Genomic DNA, 12,872 nt, shown 5'->3' with positions numbered 1-12,872 from the left:
CAGCTGGGAGAGGGGAGGAGGAGGGAGGCTCCCTCCACAGGAGTGCCCTGGCCCGCCACCGGGTCTGCCCAGCTCAACACCAGTAAACACTCAGGCTTTATTTACAAAGGCAAAGCTGCCGTGGTGCTGACGCCACAGGGAAGGAATAGCGGGGGCCTCTCCGGACAAGGCCGCCTTTGTGAGTCAGGGGCCCAGATCCAGGCCTCCCAGGTCCTCCTCCTCCGCCCCAAAGCCTGAGAAGCTGATGGGCTGGCATGCCAGGCTGCGCAGGTTCACCAGACAGGCGGTCTGTGTGGTGCTAAAGTCCGGAACAGCCACCAGCAACACTGTCTGGTCCTCGGGGCCTGCAAAGAAGCCACGTGGGGGCGCGCCTTAGGTTCTGGGTGAGGCCCGTCTCAAAGGGAAGTCACCAGAAGTGAACAGGAGCCCCCCATCAGCACCATGGGAGCGTGGACCACAGAAGCTCCTTGAGACCAGAAACGAAAAGGGCCAAGGACCCCATAAAGGTCCAAGGCTAAAGCCACACTGACCAGAATGAGCTCTGGTGGGGACAGTTTCAGTCCCTGCAGAGCCTGGGCTGTCCACCGATGGGCGCCTGGACACTCCAACACAGGCTTTCTCTGTGAGCCTTGGCCCCAGCTGAGAGCGTGTCACCCGCGTCAGCCCAGGCCTGGGACCCCCCAGAAGACAAAACTTACCTCGGATGATTTTGGAGCCAAAGCTGAGGGTGTTGCCACAAAAATAGACGTGAGGGCACTCCAGAAAGATGAACGGGTCGGTGTTGTAGAAAGGGTAACAACCTGGAGAAGGAGGACCCACAGCTGAGAGTGGGGCTTCTCAGCCGCAGCGCGGAGACACCTACACATCTCGGGTAGGGCTGTCCCGTGTAGGATGCGGAGTGCCATCTCACACACGTGACCCTGTGGCAGCTGCCACAACAAAAACATCTCCACACACTGCTGCGTGGCCCCAGAGGCAGGGCAGTATGCTCTACCGCTGCCGCCTTCGCCCTTCTGGGTGGGCACCGGGCCAGGGTGCAGTGCCCTGACCGGCCCTAGCTCCCACTGTGCTCCCATGGCCTTCAGCCCTAAGCAGGGCCTTGGCCACGAACAGACGTAAGATTCCACAGTAGCTCCCAAGACAAACCAAGCTTTGGGGCTTTTCCTTAGACAGGTCACGGCTAGGCTGGTGGGTGCAAATCCAGGCTGGGAACCCTCCGAGCATGACAGGAGCCCCTTTGGCCTTCCCCGGCCCTTTGCTCCACACCACGTGTCTGAGTCCCAGTACCTAGGGTGTCAGGGGCTGTAGGGCTGACGTGACGGACTTGCAGGGTCCACTCCAGGATCTCCAAGTGGTCCTCCATGCTGCTGTACCGGAAGATGTCACTCACGTTCTGTCCCGACGTCCCCAGGAATCTGCAAGGCAGGGCTCGGCTGACCCCACCCTGGGGGGCCACCGTCTGCACTCCTCCCACGGCTGCCGGCCCAGAGCTCACCTGGCACCCTCACAGGGAGTCCCGAGCCCGACTCCAGGTGGGCCCTCCACAGCCCTGGGCCCAACCCTCCCCTCCTGGTGCCACCGAGGCAGAAGGCCAGGGGTCAGCCTGGAGTGGGGCTACCTGACTCCGTCGATGGTGGCCTGGTAGGGGTTGGTGACCAGCTGGAGCGTGGAGTAGGCAGTGGCCAGTGGGAACATGCAGGGGTGCAGGGGCTGCTGGGGGAGCGTGTAGTTTGTTGGGTCAAATTCGCCTGGCATCACATCCACGGGCACGGAAGCCTGGAGGGCACAGGGGCAGGGGAGCTCGCAGGGCCCAGCTCCCTCCATACGCACCCCACTGGAGTCCACCTTCCCCAGCCCACCTCCAGTGCCCAACTGCAGTGCCAGAGACCCCGATCCCGAGCAGTGGCCTGCCCCCAGCTCACTCACACTCAGCTGCAGGAGGATCTCGTCCAGCATCTTGACAGCCTCCACGCTGGCTGCCTGGGTTTTCTTGGTTAAGTACTTGGCCTGGGGGGAGAAGCCCATACACAGGCGATCAGCCCCCAAGGGAGGCTTACATCAAAGCCATACCCAGAGCCCCCGCCAGGAGGGCTGAGAGCAGAGCAAAGCCCCACCCACAGGGGGACAGTAAGACTGCCGGGCCTCCGGCCCCCGCCACCGCCCTCAGAAAGCAGGGCCTGAGGACAGGAGATTCCTGGGTCACCAGGCCTGCGAGACCCCGTGCCCGACGCTCCGCGGGGAAGGAGGGCTTGAACGCAGGCAGGTGGGTGCCGTACCTTATTGATGGAGTCTCTGCTCTGGGTGTTGTGGCTCAGGAGGTTCCCAGCGAGGATGACCCGGGAGACGTGGGCGGCGCTGCACTGCTCCCCTTCATCCCCAAGCTGCCCCGTCACCACGTCCACTAGCAGCTGGGTGCCCAGCAGGCTCTCGCCCCCGCCTCCACCCAGGCCCAGGCCGGACACCAGCAGCACAAACCTGCCGGAAGAAGTCGGGGTCTTCGTGGGTGCTGGGAGGGCTGCATGGAGCTCCTGGTGGGGCTCTGTCACCATCACAGGGGAGCAGGGGCCAGCGAATGTGACTCCCCCGGACCACTGACCGGACCCGGGCCCCTGCTCCTCACCTGGCCGTGTCGAGGGGGCGTGTGGGCTTCTGGGGAGCAAGCCCTGCAAAGCAGTGGTCCTCCACCAGGAACTTCCCATCGTCTCCTGCAGAGCCCAGCACAGCCAGGACCGTCCCTGGGGAGCAGCAGGGTCAGGCCCAGGAGGGGGGGGCCCGAGGGGCTACCACCCCCTTCCAGGCACCCAGATGACAAAACCAGCAGCTCTCCTCTGCTGGTGAGTTCTCACTGAGGACTCAGGACTGGGCATCTGCTTCCTGGAGTCAAGTGCCTCCGGGCGGAGGTGGGAAGAACTGACCCCTACCTGGGTCTCACCCACCACCTGAACCCAAACCCATGGCTGCAAGAATAATGCAGGTGTTCGCCAGCACCCAGAGGTGCGGGCCACCCCCTCCCCCCTCCCCACCTGTGACCAGCTTTGCCACGTCGATGGCACCCGCCAGTTTGATACGCTGCAATTCATCTTCCAAGATCAGTTCATCGTCTGCGTGGATGTATTTGCTCCGAGGAGGCTGGGGGAGCAGGTTGTGCTGGAATTCAAAGATGGGAGTGGTCATGGGGCCAGAGCCCACTCTGGCTCCGGTGCCACGTCAGTGAGATGGCCCTGCAGCCCCCTCCCCCATGGGCAGAGGCCCAGCCCTGATTCCCAGGATGCAAGGCAGGTGGTCCCATCAGTGCCCCCAGGGAAGTATTCTGGGGGCAGCCCGTGGGGTCCTCACCTCTTCGCTGACCTCCCGCAGGATGGACGGCTGCAGCAGCATGGCCTTGAAGAGGGTCCCTACCACACAGCACTTCTCCCCAGGCTGCAGCTCACACAGCTTCTTAATCAGGACTCCATTGCCTGCGGCATGAGGGTCTGAGCTCAGAGACGAGCCCCCTCCACCCCCTCACGGCCACGGAGCACCGCGGCCCTGGGGCCCTGGCCTCCACGAGGAGGGAGAGAACGTCAAATGCAAGGACCCCTTAGACCTAAAGGATCGCTTGGCCCCAGGGGGACAGAGGGACTCTGAATGTGCCTGCGCTCTGTATGCCAAGCGTTCTCACAAGAGAGGCAGACATGCAGAGAAGGCGACGTGAAGATGGGGCAGAGACGGGAGGGAGGCAGCCGCGGGCCCAGCAGTGCCGGGGCAGCCACCAGAAGCTGGAAGAGGCAAGGAAGGACTGGCGGGAACGCGGCCCTGCCGACACCTGCATCGTGGAGCCCTGGCCTCCAGAACTGGGAGAGAATGGGCTTCCGTTGTTTGAAGGCACTCAGTTTGCGGCTCTGTTGTTTATTACAACGGCCACGGGAAGCTAATGCAGAGTTTCTTCACTTATACCTAAATTATAACGCTGATCCTTAGAAGGAGGTATGCCAAGTCTCAACACAGCCCTGCCCTAACAATATTACAGTCTCTTTTGAGAGTTTGGATTCTTTCATCCGCCCCACAAATGCCTCGTCATCTGAAAACAGAGATACCCCAAATCCAAACTTCATATCCCCACCCGCCCCATTCTGCTCCCTGTGGAGTCACCAGAGGGCCTGGGATCCCAGAGAACAGCACACAGGAAGCGTTAGGGACGGGCAGGAAGACGGGCGTGGGAGAGGGGTGGTATGCAGGGGTCACTCGGGTGGGCAGGAGGGAGGAACCACGTCCCAGAAGGCCTGAGGGTTTGTTAGTACAGACCCCAAGCCTGGAGAAAACGCTAACAGGAGGGGATGGGATAATGTGGACTTGGGACCAGCCCGTTCCTTAGCCCGGTGACTCCAGCACGTATCCCTCCTGCCCCGGAATAACCAAGAACATCCCACAGGTCCACGCCCTGGGGAGCGAGGGGGAGTGCTTCAAAATAAGATAAGGAGGGCGCCGGCACTGGATAGAAATGCCAGACGCCACGAGAGACAACAGATGCCAAAGCCACAATGTCCACCGAGCCCTCACTCAGCCCCAGGTGGCCGTGCCAAGCCCTGCGCTTGGAATTCTTCCACCCCCGACAACACGCCAGTGGAGATATTATTACCCCACCACCTGGCTGAGGAAACTGAGGCACAGAGAGATTAAGGAACACGCCCAAGGCTACCCAGCTGAGATCCAGTGTGCATGTCTGAGCACCAGGCAGAACCACACAGCCCTGTGCTGAGGGCGGGACATCTGTCCATCCGGGCGGAGTGTGGGCGCCAGGCCAGGCGCCAGCACCGAGAGTGAACCCGAGGCCCATCCTTGCCCTCACTGAGCTTCCGGCGCAGACGGAGAGGCAAGAGCAGGAAAGGCGGGATCTGCCGCTGGGACAAGTGCTGCGAACGGAGAAGGCCCTGCTGGCCCAGGCGGCCTCTCGAAGCACAGGATGTTTCAGCTGAGGTTGTGAAGGAAGCCTGGGGACAGAGTGTGCCGGGGACAGAGCGTGCCAGGCGCAGGGAGAGCCAAAGGTAAGAAAGGGCTTGAGGTGTTCAGGAAACTTGTGAGTGGAGAGAGGTGAATTCTGAGATGGACTGAGCTCTGGGGAGGAAGCCTGGCCACGCAGAGAAGCCACGTGGGGAGTGAACGATGCTGCCTACTGTCAGTCACCCAGCCAAGGCCCCATTCATCATGGGCCCCACTCTGTGAACAGAATAAAATGGCTGCTTTCTGTCACTGGGCAGCTTTGTTAGAAGAGAAACCTGGCGGGGATATGTATATACGTGTAACTGATTCACTTTGCTGTGCGGTAGAAACTAACACAACATTGTAAAGCAACTAGACTCCAATAAAAATTAATTTAAAAAAAAGAAGAGAAACCTGGTACCACAGCAGATGCTGCTGTAAAGAATCTAAAAGATGACATTGACCTTAGGCTCGAGGAGGGTGTCCTCGAGGACTTCAAGGAAAGTGAGAGAAAGGCATTGGGAACCAGAGGAAGGAGACCCTGGCAGAGAAAAGGTGAATAACACTTTTGCCTGCAGTAAGGAAAACAGAAAACATCTCTAACATGAGGATGTAGCTAGGAGATCGGGTCAAGTGTTCTCCTGGCTGCGTATAATAAAACCGGAGTCAATCCAGCTGACCTGGTGGGATGGGACAGGCCTGGGAGCCAGTGCTCGCCAAAGCTTTCCCAGTGGTTCCAATGTGCAACCTGGGCTGAAACCCAGCAAGCCTGGTGCTGGGCGGCGGGGTGGGGTGGGGGGCGCAATAAAAATGAATAAGACACGGTCTCACCCACAAAATTTCAGTTTAAAGACATAACACATGAAATGAAAACTACGTGGAAAGCTACCCTTTTTTTTTCGTAATTTTTTTTTTTTTTTTTGGCTGCACCACGAGGCATGTGGGATAGCAGTTCCCCAACCAGGGATCGAACCCATGACCCCTGCATTGGAAGCGAGGAGTCTGAACCACTGGACCACCAGGGAAGTCCCAGAAAGCCACTCTTATAAATAGTAACAATGAGGTGATGGGGCATCACCCAAAAGTTGAAGGTGGTGGGGGTCCTACTTCATCAAGAATAACTTAAAAGCAGGAAAGATCACCAAGGAAGAAATGGGGAAAAAAAAGAAAAAGGCCTGCACTGCCCAGGCCACTTGATTAGGAAAGACAGACGACCCCAAGGGTCTGGAGATCCGTGCCCAACAAACCCAGAAGCACTTCCCCAAACTCATTACTTACCCCAGCGCTGCTGGGCCCGGCTCACCAGGAAGGGCCTCATCTGGATGAGGCGGGTGGCATAAATGTGGGCATACTGCCGGCTAAAGTTGCGCTCCCCCAGCCGGAAGGGCTGCGAGGAGTTGGTGTAAGTCACCACGGGCACCCGGGCAAAGGTAGCGTTGCTGGCTGATGGTGGGGACAGCAGAGTGTGGGCCCTCTGGGCAGCCTGCTCAGAAAACATGTCCGTGCTTGACGTGTCCAGACCGCTGTGGCCGGGACAGGGAGGAGGCGGTCCCTGAAAGGACACAAACGCAGTCCTGCAATCCCTGCAACCTCCGCGGCAGCCGCGTCCCTAGTGTGGCTCCGCCGCACCCACAGGGCCCTGAGGGTGGGGGAGACTTGTAGTGCACACCAGACTCCGGCCAGAACAGCACCTGGAACTCGACTAGGTTGGATACCAGTGTCCCCTGTAACCTGCAAAAAGGGAGATGAGGAAAGCTAGGAAATGCTTCTCCCACTGGCGCTCTCCAAACCCATCTCAAGTGTCCACTGCCTGCTCCACACCTCAACCTAGACAATGATCAAGGTCTCAAATTCCATGTCCCAAATGGAATTTCTCATCTGCCTCCATCCAGCTCCCTGGCACCTGCCCCATCTCAAGGCATGAGGCCAGCCTTATTATTACACAAGCCTACCATAAAATAATTAGCCTATGATTAAAAATATAAATAAAACAAAACATAAATCAGTCACTTCTCTGCTCGAAACCCTCCAAAGGTTCCCCATTTCACAGAATAAAACCCCAAGTCCCTACAGTGGCCTATGAGATCTGCCCCACTGGTCCTGCCCTCCTGTCCCCCCACCAGGAGGCCTGCTCTTCTCCCTCAGGTCCCTCAGGTCTGCTCAAACCTCACCTTCTCCACCTGCAACCCTCCCCTGGCACTTCTCCTCCAATGTTTATTGTTTTCCATGGCATTTATCTTCCAACAGACAATACATTTTAAGTTTATTGTCTGCCTCCTCTGACTAGAATAAAAGCTCCAGGAGAGCAGAGGCATCAGCACCTGAGCCCACTTTCCAGAAGCAGCCCGGAGCCCCACTGAGACGTACTGTAGGCGTCAGATCCACAGCAGGTTCCAAGATCAGTGCGTGGAGCAGCTCAGTCATTTCTTTACATGCGTACAGGGATGATAATAGTTTGCATGGAATGGGTTAAAAAAGACGTGTCACTAAAACCGATTTCTTCCTCCCGCCTTTTTAGCACAGCTATTAGGTGGCTTGAATTCTGCCCTACAGAACAGCTCTGGGCTGGGACGGTATCTGAATCAACTATCTACCCCAAAGTGTAGAGCGGCGGCAGCGCTCTGGCCGCAGTCTCGAAGGAGTCTCGCGGCCTGAATCCCCAGGCCACGGCCCCGGCCCGCAACCTGGGGCCGTCTGGGGGAGTACAGCACAGAGCCTGCTCAGACCTCCCTCGCGAGATGCCTGTTAACTCGCCCCCACGCGAGGACACCCAAAGAGCCAGCCCCCCCAAAGAGCCAGCCCCCCCAAGCATCCACGCGGCCTGGGGAAGCGAGACCCCACTCACCTCGCCGCACGCCGCGGCCCCGCCCACAGCCGCGCGCCATCTCCCGCCAATCCGCGCGCCTTGCCCCGCCCACAGAGGCATCTCGCCAATCACCGCGTGCTCCACCATGCTCATCATCGCGGGGACCGCCCGCCGCCGCGCACCTCCTCCCGCCACTCCGCGAGCCTCGCCCCGCCCATGCTGCATCCCGCCAATGACAGCGCGCTCCACCATGCTAATCACCCCCCCACCAGGGCTCGCCCACAGCCGCGCCCGCCCCGTCCATTGACGCGCGCCCCGCCCCTGAGCTCTGCGCGTGCGCGGGATCACGCCCCCGATTCCAAGGGAAACGCGGGGCGGGGTTGCAGCTTAGGGACCGGTGTGCACTCGTGTGCGCCGTGACGCCCCGACCCGGCCCTTCCCGGAGGCCTGACCCTGAGGTCACTGCGCCTTCCCTAGAGTTGGCGCCCCTTGCGCCACCCCAGGACACCGCTGGGTCCCCGCTTCTGCGGTGGACGGTGGGAGGGCTGAGGACGATTGTTGCACCGCCTAAGGGGAGCGATTACTCTGCCGCAAGTCCGAGGACAGGGCCGGGCACTGGGTTCCAGAACAGTGGGGGAGGACTTAGAGTTAGGGTCAGGGAAGCGGACTGGCTGGCTGAGGCCTTCCGCACGGGGCCAACAGCCCTGCCAGCCTCCACCCAACACTTCCTGGTCTCTGTTGTCCTCACTGCCTCTCGTCATCCACACTCCTCCTACCCACCAAGGAATTCTCGTGCCGTCCCGCACTTCGTGCGGGCTCTTTTCCACATCTCCACCAATCCACATCGCTTGGAATTCCTAAGCGAGCCCCAGTGGCCCTTCCCCATGACGCTTCCTCTCCACTGCCACCAGCGCCGGGATTCAGTCTCTTTAGCACATGCTGTTCTGCTGGTTCACTCTGCATCTGTTTCTCAAGTCCCAGTCTTGTCTCCGCAACAAAGTAGATAATAGTTATGGATAACACATAAAAGCCCTTGCTATGGACCTGACACTGTTCTAAATTCTTGACACATACAAATTCAGCTAATCCTCCAATAACCCTTTGAAGAGGAGGAAACTGAGGCACTGAGAGGTCACACGGCTAGTGAGTAACAACTAGGATTCACTCTGAGGCAGTGTGACTCAGCCCTGCCATTGTATGTGTGCTGGCTCTCTGCATATGCAGGTCAGCTGGACTGCCCATCTAATTACCCATTACTTCACTTTTGTCCCTGCCGTTCAGACATTTGTCAAACATCCAATTAGACTGGATTGGATAAGTCTGCCCTCAGAGGATGTGCGGAAAGCTAGTCTAGTTCACTTACCACAGTGCCTGACTCATGGAAACTCCCAGTTCAGCCTGTATTTGTTGAATGAATAGATGAGCACTTTTCGGGGGTGGGGGTGGGGCGGGGCATGTAATGTGCTAAATGTCTCAAGAGCATTTATCTTATTGAGTCTTACCATAGCCCTGTGAGGCAGGTACTATGATCTCCGTTTTACAGAAAGATTCATAGTTGCACAGGGTCACACAGCCAGGGAGCTGGGGGCTGGAATTGATACTTCTGCTCAGACATGAAGCTGGGCAGCCTCTCCACTGAGGTCGGCTACTGGCAGGCCTATGTCAGGCACACAGTTGGGGCAGGTGTGGGGGTGTAGGACAGACCCGGAGGCAACAGTCATAGTAGGAATGATGGTGGCTGGGAAAGGGGGGGCTGCGGACAAGTGGGTGTGCTTCCATGGGCGGAACATCCTTCCCTAACTCTCTTGCCCTGGCTGTCTGCAAGGATGGAAAGGCTTAAGTGTTGATTTTCCCAGCCTCCCTGGCAGCCAAGGGTGATGATGAGATCAGATCTGGCAGAGATGTAGGGGAAGTCTGGCAGGGATGGGGGCGGGTGGTGGAAGGTTGGGTTTCTGAGCAATCTGGTTTTGTGATAAGAAGGAGGGGCACAGCCTACTACTGCCTTTCTCCGTTCTTTCTGTAGTGAATACAGTGCCTGGTAGTGTCCGGCAAAGGTGCCAGCCCGGATACCACTTAGCTACTGAACCAGGACCAGCAATTGCTAACTTCTTATTTTATTTTAGAAAAGGAACCCCTAATTTGTTTTCCCCACTTTGGATTTTCTGAACATGAAATGAAACATGTTTTGTTTGTTTGTTTGTTTGTTCTTTGGCAGCACTGTGTGGCATGCGGGATCCTAATTCCCCAACCAGGGATCAAACCCACACCCCCTGCATTGGAAGCACAGAGTCCTGACCACTGGACCACCAGGGAAGTCGCCCAAACATGTTCTTTTTTTTTTATTTTTATAAAGTTATTTATTTATTTTTGGCTGTGTTGGGTCTTCATTTCTGTACGAGGGCTTTCTCTAGTTGCGGCTAGCGGGGGCCACTCTTCATCGCGGTGCGCGGGCCTCTCACTATCGCGGCCTCTCTTGTTGCGGAGCACAGGCTCCAGACGCACAGGCTCAGCAGCTGTGGCTCACGGGCCCAGTTGCTCCGCGGCATGTGGGATCTTCCCAGACCAGGGCTCGAACCCGTGTCCCCTGCATTGGCAGGCAGATTCTCAACCACTGCACCACCAGGGAAGCCCCAAACATGTTCTTAAATGAAGTATGTAGGTATATAAAAGAGCAGAGGGGTCCCAAAAGGCTGAAGTGGTGTCTTTGGGATTGGGTCCCTCAAATAAGTACTAGTTTCCATTGAAAACAAGGGCTGGGTGGAATGGCATTACAGGGTGAGGGCCTTCAATGATGCTCACTAATGTGGTTTCATTAAAAAAAAATTTTTTTTATTGTGGTAAAATATATATAACATAAGATTGACCGTTTTAACCATTATAAAGTGTACAGTTCATTGGTATTAAGTATATTCACATTGCTGTGCAACCATCACCACTGTCCATCTCCAGATGTTTTTCATGATCCCCAACTGAATCTGTGTATCCACTAAACGATAACTCTCCATTCCCCCTACCCTAGCCCCTGGTAACCTCTAATCTATGTCTCTGTGAATTTGCCTATTCTAGGTATCTCATATAAATGGAATTATACAATATCTGTCCTTTTGTATCTGGCTTATTTCCATTAAAATATCTTCAATGTACATCCATGTTGCAGAATGTATCAGAATTTCATCCCTTTTTATGGACAAACAATAATTCAGTGTATGTATAGAACACATTTTGTTTATTCATCCATTGATGGATACCGATTTGGGTTGTTTTCATCTTTTGGCTATTGTGAACCATGCTGCTGAGAACGTGGGTGTACAAATATCTGTTTGAGGTCCTGCTTTCAATTCTTTTTGCCATATACCCAGAAATAGAATTGCTGGATTAAATGGTATTTCTATGTTTAATTTTTTGAGGAACCATCATTCTGTTTTCCACAGCAGCTGTACCATTTTACATTCCCACTAAGAATACACAAGAGTTCGGGCTTCCCTGGTGGCGCAGTGGTTGGGGGTCCGCCTGCCGGTGTGGGGGACGTGGGTTCATGCCCCGGTCCGGGAGGGTGCCGCGGGGCAACTAAGTCCGTGCGCCACAACTACTGAGCCTGCCCTCTAGAGCCCACAAGCCACAACTACTGAGCCCGCATGCTACAACTACTGAAGCCCGTGCACCTAGAGCCCGTGCTCTGCAACAAGAGAAGCCACTACAAGTGAGAAACCTATGCACTGGAACTAAGAGTAGCCTCTGCTCGCCACAACTAGAGGAAGCCCGCGCGCAGCAACAAAGACCCACCCAGCCAAATAAAAAAATAAATAAAATTAAAAAAAAAACAAAACAAAGGTAGTTGATTAGTTGGATATCAGTATAAGGGAGACACAGCATTGGTGGGAGGTTGGAGGACTGGGTTTGGGAACAGATGGAAAGCACAGGAGGGCCGTGAAGCTGGGAGCACAGCAGTCATCTCCTGTCTGGAGTTCTCTGATCTGATGCCAGCCCCCAGGGTTCCCTCTGCCCTAAGATTACTCACTCATGAAACAGTCTGGGTAAGGTGGTCCAGCTGGCTGGCCCAAGTGCCTGCTGCCCCCTGTGTAGATGAGGTCTGAGCCCCTCGCCTCTGTAGGGTTGGTTACCAGGAACTACCCCCATCAGAGCCACACACGTTCTGAGAGAAGTAATTCCCCATGGGAATCAGTGCTATTAGAAAGCGGACAGGCACTGAGCTGGGAAAATGACCCCTGTCCACTGCAAGGCAACTCCTTGCACTATGGAAGCAGAAAGCTGTGGACATTCGCAGGGAGGGTGTCGGGGGTCAGGTCAGGCCAGCAGCGGGAGTCAGAGGGGGCAGGACAATCAGGCTGGAGCTGGGCTGACCAGGGCACCTGGGGAGGTGCTGGGGAGGGCAGCCTTGTAGGGGTGGGAGGAGGACAAACTCTCACCCTTGTAGGGGTGAGAGTTAAGGAGCGGGTCGGGGGAGGATGGTAGAGGTGTTGCTGACGGCAGAACGGGGCAGGCAGGGATGGTAAGGCTCTATTTTGGAGCTGGGTGGCTGTGTGCGTCAGCAGAGCATCCTGTGGGCGGGGGCAGGGCCAAGGCGAGTTGGCAGGTGGAGGTCAGAGGCTGTTCCAGACCCCTGGGGTAGCGCAGACGGGCACAGCAGGGCAGCGGGCGGCAGAGCTGGAGGGGACAGTGGGAGAAGAGCTCCCCCTTTTCCCCGCAGCCACAGCTCCTGCCCCTTTCCTCTGTGCTGTCTCCTGTGGCCGAAGGCCTGCTGGAGAGAAACCGCAGACCCCACGGACCCACAGAACCTACAAAGCTTCCCGGTCTCAGGCTCCAGGAGTCGGGACATTCGTAATATCGCTATAATCATTCGCGAGACATTCCCCGAGCACCTGCTACGGGCCAGGCTTGGTGCTAGGGATGGGAAGACGCACGTCTCTAAGCTTGTGTTGCTGAAGCCGGGAAGCTGGGCTGACCTAAGGGTGGTCTGGACAAGCCCTAAGTGGAGCATGGCCCAGACCTATGTCAGGAGATGGCTTCCTAGGGAGGTGGTACCTTGTGCTGGGGCCTGAAGCCCAAGGAGGCCAGAAGGCCACATGTGGGACCTGTGAGGGGGCGG

General features: G+C 56.8%; 1 protein-coding gene across 6 annotated transcripts; it reads right to left on the bottom strand.

Moving 5' to 3' along the window:
• Positions 1-78: 78 nt before the first annotated feature.
• Positions 79-7,851, bottom strand: POLD2 (DNA polymerase delta 2, accessory subunit). 6 transcript variants are annotated; one of them, XM_073809531.1, is made up of 12 exons: positions 7,805-7,825; positions 7,327-7,385; positions 6,238-6,690; positions 3,337-3,458; positions 3,024-3,147; positions 2,621-2,735; positions 2,277-2,475; positions 1,927-2,007; positions 1,619-1,776; positions 1,288-1,415; positions 699-800; positions 79-344 (listed from the first exon to the last, which is right to left on the bottom strand). In XM_073809531.1, the coding sequence occupies exons 3-12, from the start codon at positions 6,455-6,457 to the stop codon at positions 184-186; spliced, it is 1,410 nt and encodes a 469-aa protein (XP_073665632.1). In that variant the 5' UTR covers positions 6,458-6,690; positions 7,327-7,385; positions 7,805-7,825; the 3' UTR covers positions 79-183. The 6 variants fall into 6 exon arrangements, with proteins under 6 accessions (XP_073665632.1, XP_033718759.1, XP_033718758.1 ...); XM_033862868.2 differs by lacking the exon at positions 7,805-7,825 and having other exon boundaries at positions 6,238-6,511; positions 6,629-6,690; positions 7,281-7,725; XM_033862867.2 differs by lacking the exon at positions 7,805-7,825 and having other exon boundaries at positions 6,238-6,511; positions 6,629-6,690; positions 7,327-7,725.
• Between the last annotated feature and the right edge of the window lie 5,021 nt (positions 7,852-12,872).

Source organism: Tursiops truncatus, chromosome 9 (genome assembly GCF_011762595.2).
Source record: "Tursiops truncatus isolate mTurTru1 chromosome 9, mTurTru1.mat.Y, whole genome shotgun sequence".
NCBI lineage: Eukaryota > Metazoa > Chordata > Mammalia > Artiodactyla > Delphinidae > Tursiops > Tursiops truncatus.
The sequence above is the reverse complement of the archived record's forward strand: the minus strand, read 5'-3'. Positions and strand labels throughout refer to the sequence as shown.